The following is a 7,845-nucleotide window of genomic DNA, read 5'->3' on the forward strand; positions in this document are numbered from 1 at the left end:
TACATCCATTAAAAAAGTATATACCTAGATGCTTTTATAATCAATAAAATAGTGGTGGATGCATGTTAAGGACTTTTCAAAGAGACAACAAAAATTTTGAACCATAACCAGCAGAGCACACAAAGTTGTGAAAGAGTGTTTCACCATTCAGATCGATGTTTGGTCAATTTATGTCCATTTTTTATTAGTATATTGATGATAACTGCAACACCTAGCGAAACAGAGAATAAAACAGACCGTGAAGACGCCAGCTGGTCTCCAAACTCACACCAAACTTTAGCACAACATTAAAATGTCATAGGTTTGACACACACATTACTTAAGCGTGTTGATTGATTATGTGGGTGTGTTGATGAAGGAAAAGGAAAAGGAAAAGAGGAGTTAGTGGGACTCACCCAACTAGCCTGAATTCAAGGCTGATCTGATAGGGAGGGAAGCTCTAAATGCCAAATATGAACTGAAAAATCATGTGGGTAGTGCCAATTTGTTTGTTTGGGCATCGGAACCGACAATCTAGGCCACTGTTTTATTGGTGAGGGGTTGGGAAAGGTGGATGAGAGTGGTTTTGTAAATCTCGATGGGAATAAATTGAAGTCAAAACTTAAAAAGTAAAAAAAACAGATCATACACCCATCAAGTATTATTCAAATACAAGGAATGCAAACTTACTGCACTCAATGCCTCTCCTTTTTCTCCTGGCATCTAAAAACTGTCAAGGGATTTTAATCCCGCAGATATTTCAGCTTTGATAGTAACCAGTGTGCAGAATAATCGGTTGGCCTATCCCATTTCATTTATTTTGTTTTCTTTTTGCTTTCTTTGCTGCACCTACTTCGAAAAACTGACCTTAAAAGCTGTCATTTTAGCCAATCTCCATGGACCCTTGTATGATTCTCACCAGGTAGTCTTGTCTATGTTTTTGTCTTTTATTCTAAATCTACACAGCACATGCTTCTACCTGCATTGTAGCCACTGGCTAAGCATTCTGTTGTAAGAATTCCTTGAGCCCATTTCTTATTCATGTTTGGGTCATGTTGTTATAGATCTGAGAAGAATGTGCAGGTGAATGTGATTTACGATCTCTAAATCCCAACTCTGAAGCCCCTTTTGCAAGATTATAAGCTCAAATATCTTATGCGGACAAGCTCAAATTTTTTAATGGCTACATTTGCTTGTCGTTTCATGTTCTTGGTCTGTATGTCAGGTCTATCGCATTGGTGAACTTGTTGGATACGGTGCCCAATGTTCTGCATTGATAGTTAAGAGTGGATAAATGGTTTCCACCTATTGGATCTCAGCACCTGCTATGATTTAGCTCCTTGGTATGCTATCCAGGTCCAGTATTGATTATTAGAGGTCATGAGTGGCCTCTCTTTTGAATGGTATTAGGTGAGCCCTATTGAAAAGTTGGGTACATGAATGCCGTCTTTCGTTTGGGCCCCAAAAGTTCCTCCTACCCCTTTCTTTTTCTTTGATTTTGTAAACCATACAATTCTAATCTAAAATCTGAAAATTTTGATTGTGAAGCCTGCACAAGTGATGGGCACCTCTCATATTGGTGCCCATGGAAACTCTTCTCTGAATCAAACTTTCTTTCCCTGAAGATGGCTGCGTTGGATTACTTAGAACTTCGGACAACAGCCTGCTAGCTTCTATATAGTTCTTCCAGACTAGCTTGGCCAATGGTTTTGAGTTTTGTTCTCCTTTATTTGTTGGGTATCTGACATCTATATCATTTGCCTTTATTCAGTATCTTGTTTTTGATCTCATAGATCTTGGGATCATTCAGAGTCTCTTAGCTAAGTTTTCCTCCCCGCTCTATGAGAAATCTGAAATGACGTCCTAAAAGTTTAGTTCGCGAGAATGGATTGAGGATTAGGGCTCAACTGTTAATACATGCTTATTAGGATATCCAAGTTCAAAGCTTAGATGTGGAGAGATTTTCCAACAGAGGAAACGGCAAAGGAGAGTTTGCAGGTTCAGCGTTTATCAGTGAATTAGCGGCCATCGGTAATGATGGATCTCAGCAACCCAGCAGCATAGGTTTCTTTTGTTGGGTATTTGTTTTCAGTAACCATAGAGCTCATTGGTTGCACTGTAACATCTGTATGATTACATTGTGACTGCTCCTGTTATAGTCTCACTACACCACATCTGCCAAATATGTACTGGATTATTGAGCCCCGAGGATCAGGCCAAGATCCTCCCATTATTTCAATTCTGTCTTCTCTACTGGAAAGGGTGGTGGAAAGGAATGAACAGGCAGCGCCTGGAGCAGCATCCATTCAGTGCCTGCCAATTGCTCAAAAGTTCAGTATTTTTCATGGACTCAGGGCCCCCTCAATAGGCATTGGGAAGTACTTAGAGAGGATCTTCAAGTACGCCAACTGTAGCCCTTCATGTTTTGTGGTTGCTTATGCTTATATTGACAGATTTATACACCAGCAACGGACCAATCTTCCCATCACATCGCTCAATGTTCATCGCCTCCTCATAACCAGTGTTATGGTTGCAGCCAAATTTCTGGATGATGCGTGAGTATTGTTTTCTATCCCTTTTCTTCTGATTTCGATGCTTACCTTTCCATGTGGATATGACGATTTTAAGCGCATTTCAACCATTTTGATCCATCTTTTGTAATCTATATAGCTTCATTTTGGACTAATCTTAGGCATTTATACAAGCTTCTAGACTTCTTTGATCACTCTATTGATTGAATTTTAGAGGCTTCCTGGCTGTTTTGAGGGTCTCAGGTATTTCAGGATTGCTTCAAGTTCAAAGTCAAATCTATATTATTTGGATTGACTTCTTCGTCATCTTATTTGCTTTTTAGTTAGGTTGAATCGCATGGATTTTGATTTCTGATTAATTATTATTGAATTTGAGCTTGTTCGCTTCTAGATGGCATCCTTTTCAATTTCCATTTATTGCTTGGAGCTTGAGAGAACCATTTCACGCAGTCAACTATGAAAACCCAATAAAATTGCCTGTCCTAACAATAAGGCAAGCCTACCCATAGAATGCATTCTCAATTGGCTTAAACTGCTTCTCCAACAAAATTGTATTCAAACTTTTAGATCTCATGCTGCTATTCCCTGGGACATCTTTTCACCTGCTGCCATTGATTTTTGGCTTAAGCAGAAATTTTATCCAGCTGTATGAAATCTCCAAATGCCCCCATGTGGTTGGTTGAAACTTTAGCCAGTTTTATGAAATCTTTAAATGCCCATGTAGTTGGTTGAAATTTTATCCAGTTTAAAGAAATGCCAAGTTAGTTCTAGTAAACTTTTACAGTTTTAGTTTTGGGAAGCTTTTTCCTCCTATTTCAGCATTTTGCCCAATAGAAAATGGAAATAAAAAGAAAAAAGAATTCTACCACTTCTGACATTTTTCATCTGCTTTTGTAGCTTGTCATGGAAGTTTCAGGTATTCTCATGAACAATTATCACATATCAAGTGTTGGGATGATTTTTCTGATATATTGATTTGCTTTTGTGGCTTTTCATGGTTTTCAAGTTATTATAATAATTTGTAATTTTGTACTTTAAGTTTGCCCAATATGGAAGTGGAAAATAATTAAGATTCGTGACATTTTCATCTGCTTTTGTGGATTTTCATGATTATTAGGCCAATCTTATAAAGTAGGAAACCAAGCAGCTGACTAAACGTCCTAAGAGCCAACGGTTACATTAACTCTCACATGCTAGGAGTGTGGCTACTGCTCTGGATGGGTTGGACCCTAACCCTAACCCATATGCGTAGGTGAGCCCTATGGATGGTAGGTGCCATACTTGTAATTATGTTTTGTTGAAAATGTTCTGAACCATTCCACATGCTGTGCCTGTGAGTATGGCACCTACCATCGATGGAAGGGCCATTGGTCAGCCTAATAGTTTGTCGCTTTACTGAATAACATAGACTTTTACTATGTGTTTTTTTCAACAGATAAGCAGATTTGCCTAGTAGAATTCAAAATATGCTGTAAACTTGCAGGTGTAAACCTGATTTTCAACTTGCAAACTTCTGTTTTGTTGAACAAATGGCCGGATCCTCTCATATATGATGTGATTGTGCCATTATGGTCTCTAGTTCTACTATCAATGGAATGGCGCTTGATCGGCCAAAAAGCTTGTGGGAAATTTATCTTAATATGTAACAATCAATTTTAAAACTTTAAAGCAGGTTGCACTATCTTTATCGCCCTTGTGTACATTTATAGGGAGGGTTGAGGGCACATTCAAAACCAAATTGAAGTAGTTTTTATCTTTTATTAAGTAATTATACATATCTTTTTTGATAAGAATTTTGTTATGCAATAAGAATGTCACTAAACATTTGTTTAAGATGCAAATTGAAAGGCAGTAAAAGAAACTATCCATCACAAAAATTCCTGTTCTGACTGTTATTTTGAAATTTTCCATTAGTCAGCTAGGACTCCAACCTAGGACCTCCCATTTGCATTTTGGGTTTCTCTATCACTGAGCTACCAGATCTCTTTGTTATTGATATTTCTTTTTTTTGGTACGCTACTCCTGCAGTTTGGGTGTAGCTCATTCTCCGCCCCTGCCTTCCCCTTTAATTGAGCCACAGTTTGGTATTCTAGTCTGGCTCTGTTACCATCTTATTTTCCATGGATCGGTTAGATCTCAAACTTAGGGTCTCCCTTATCCATGGTAAGGTGCTCTTCCACTGTGCTAGTGGCCCTCTTTGGAATTGGGCTTTTTGGTAGGCTCCTTATTATGGTTCAGGTGTAGCTCCTTTTCTAAAATTGACAGGCAGCAGTGGCTGTCAAGTCTTGGTTGTCCCACTTTAGTACTGGGATGTTTATTTCTGCTAATTTGATTGGTGGTTTTCCCAAATATGAAATTGAGAAACATTGTGAACCTGTGACATTTTTATAGATGCTTCTATGGCTTTTTGTAAATTTACAGGCATTCTCACCAATATTTTTCATTTGATCTACAGGTACTACAACAATTCATATTATGCGAAAGTGGGTGGTGTCACACCACTGGAAATGAACAGGCTAGAGCTTGAGTTTCTGTTTGCATTACGGTTTCGCCTTCATATCACAGTAAGCACTTTTGAGAATTACTGCAGTCTTCTTCAACGGGAGATGGTGCTTTCTAGCAGTTATCAGATAGAGAAACCGATATTACAATATTGGTGTGGTTTGGTGGATAATTCTGTGCAAGATAAGCCTCAAATACCCCAGCAGCAGATGACAGTTTGGTGTAGTTACGCAGGAGTTTGAGTACCATAGACCAAAAACGACAACGAGCTATGTAATTTATTTGCACCTTTTCCTTTGCAATCGTGGGTACCTCCAAATATTTGAACGAATAATAAGGAAAGCGGGTATCTTGCTGAAGCCGCTGGTTTGTTCTCTTGGTCAAGAATCCATATCAAGAGCTCCATTCTCTTCAATCATGCAACATAAATTGTTGAAGGCCTCTGCAGAATATACAATCAAGTTTGGATTGTATCTTCTAATCTAGTATGGTTTCCATCTTCATGGACCTTGAAGGTTACCAAGATAAATCAGAGTTTCAAGATCTAAGATGTGTTTACCAGGTAAATGGTCCAAATACTAGAGGGATGTTTAGTGTTCAAACAGAGATCCTTGACTAGTTTACACCTAAGATGATAGCCTTTGGGATCCTAGATCCTCAATGCTTTGTTGAGCTTACATCTGAGTACCCTTTATAAAGTTCAAATATGCTTTGGCAATAGTATGAGGATCTCACTAACTCTGTGAGCTTGGAGCTAGAGTGTGTCTTTTTATAGCCTTTAATTCTATGTTATGGCTCTTCTCCTATTGAAGATAATGTAAGAGAGCATGAACATGTATAATCACTGTTCTTTGGTATCTCAGTATGAAGTGTGTTTTCTATGCCAGAAATATGCTTATGAAAGTTGTTATTCTTGTGTATGTTTGAGCTCATTGCTTGTTGTGTGGAAGAATGTTTTCATGAATGTTTATTTTGGAAAGCATTTAGATGTAACAATGATAACACTTGTGGGTTCACTTATTCAATTTGAGTCATTTGAGCGGTTACAGGACCTTGCATGTTACGAGGGTTTTGTTCTTGGGTGAAGAGTTTGAGAACCTAGTATACACTAACATAAACAATGCCCCACACTTATTTACTAATTCCAAATTTTACATAAGCACAAGCAGACATTTTGCTGCTGATAATGATGTTTTTGTTTTTAGTTCTGTCACGATGACTGGGAATATGGGGTTCATATCTGGCCTGTGAACTGCTGGGCCAGCTCTTAGTGATATGCAGGCATGATAAAGTGGGTATGTGTTTCAGTAGTCATAGAATTGACCTGTTTATTGCCAAAGGCATTTGGCACTCATGGATTTGTGCCTTCTATTTGACTTATTTATGCCACCTTGAATGCCAGAGGGTTTTTCATCTTGGGTGGAGAGTTTGAAAGTCATTTGTTCAACATGTTCATTTCTGAATTAGATTATGTAGATTTTTTTGTGCATGATATTGATCATTATGAACCATGAAAACTTCATGAATCATTTGTTCCTTTGAAACCTGCTAACACAATTTTTTTTTTTTTAATGTAAGCACGAGTAAACGTAGTTTCTTTTATTGCGATTGAAATTTGCCTAATGAACATCGGGACCAGTTCTTCATGATAATGCAACTGCAATAAAGCGTATATGTTCCAAGTCATTGACACTCCCCTGTCCATATCCCCTGTTCATATTTAATATTGAGAGATACTTCTAAAATATTCACACAAACGATTGATATATACACATAATGAGACAATTCTAAAGTGAAAAATAAAAAATAAAGATGGATTAAAAAAGTTCAACTATTTTAGAAGCTCTGCCAAAACAGGATATTCCTCGTGGGCAATAACGTGGGGAGGCATTTCCTTCCAAAGTAGTTGAGGTGTGCAGGTTTTTAGTTGTCATTATAATATTTAGGTGTGATGTGGATTGGCATTAAAAAAAAAGGTATTCTCATTTTCTGCATTCAATCATTAGTTTGATATAGAAATTGATTGTATATTTGAAGTTTTTTTTTTAATATGAAATAAAATTTATAATTGGTTAAATAGGTATACTGCATTGTTGAGAGTAAATAGACTGAATAAATTAGGTTTTTTATTTTTCAAATTGATAATAATAGATGATTGTTCAACAAAGTGGTAGGTACAGGCAAGTTTAATATAGCAATAAGTTGAGTTTTGTCATTTTTTGTTGGTAGGGATTAAACTTTGACAAGACTGGTCAAGTAGCCTTATGTAGGATAATCATTGATAAACTTGCAGTTCCTATACATAAAAAATCTTATTAGACATCAACATCATACAAAAGCATAAGATCTAGTAACAAGGTCAAAATTGGTTGATAAATGGATAGCTTAGTCAAATACAAAGGAATGAGAGGGGCTAATAGAAGCTTGGAGCTAGTATGGTGGCTATATAGGAAAGAATGAATTCATTTATAATTTTAAGCAAAAACTTATTTATAGTGTGTTGTAGCAACTATAGATACATAGTGATTATTCATGTGGAGAGATCATGCTTGGTGATATGTGTAGTATGTCTTCTTTCTTACGTAATTGCAAATTTCCCCATTCTTCTTTCTTACAGGTACAATATTTGCAATCCAGGATGAATAATGAATGGGAAATATTATTTTTGCATTCAACATCTTTTGAATTTTTGAAAATATAGTACTTGATATCTTGGGATTGTACTATCTTTGTTTCTGTTTGAAAGGTGTTGTCCCCGATTTGAGCGGAATATCATGTTGCACTTCTTTAGGCTTGAAAGATTTCAAGTCATCATATGAATATGCCAACACAT

General features: G+C 36.9%; 1 protein-coding gene across 1 annotated transcript; it reads left to right on the top strand.

Moving 5' to 3' along the window:
• The first annotated feature begins 227 nt into the window (after nt 1-227).
• Nucleotides 228-5,932, top strand: LOC131077995 (cyclin-U4-1). Its single transcript, XM_058015611.2, has 2 exons — nt 228-2,534; nt 4,966-5,932. The coding sequence occupies exons 1-2, from the start codon at nt 2,164-2,166 to the stop codon at nt 5,252-5,254; spliced, it is 660 nt and encodes a 219-aa protein (XP_057871594.1). The 5' UTR covers nt 228-2,163; the 3' UTR covers nt 5,255-5,932.
• The last annotated feature ends 1,913 nt before the right edge of the window (nt 5,933-7,845 follow it).

The sequence above is a fragment of the Cryptomeria japonica genome, chromosome 5 (genome assembly GCF_030272615.1).
Source record: "Cryptomeria japonica chromosome 5, Sugi_1.0, whole genome shotgun sequence".
Lineage (NCBI taxonomy): Eukaryota > Viridiplantae > Streptophyta > Pinopsida > Cupressales > Cupressaceae > Cryptomeria > Cryptomeria japonica.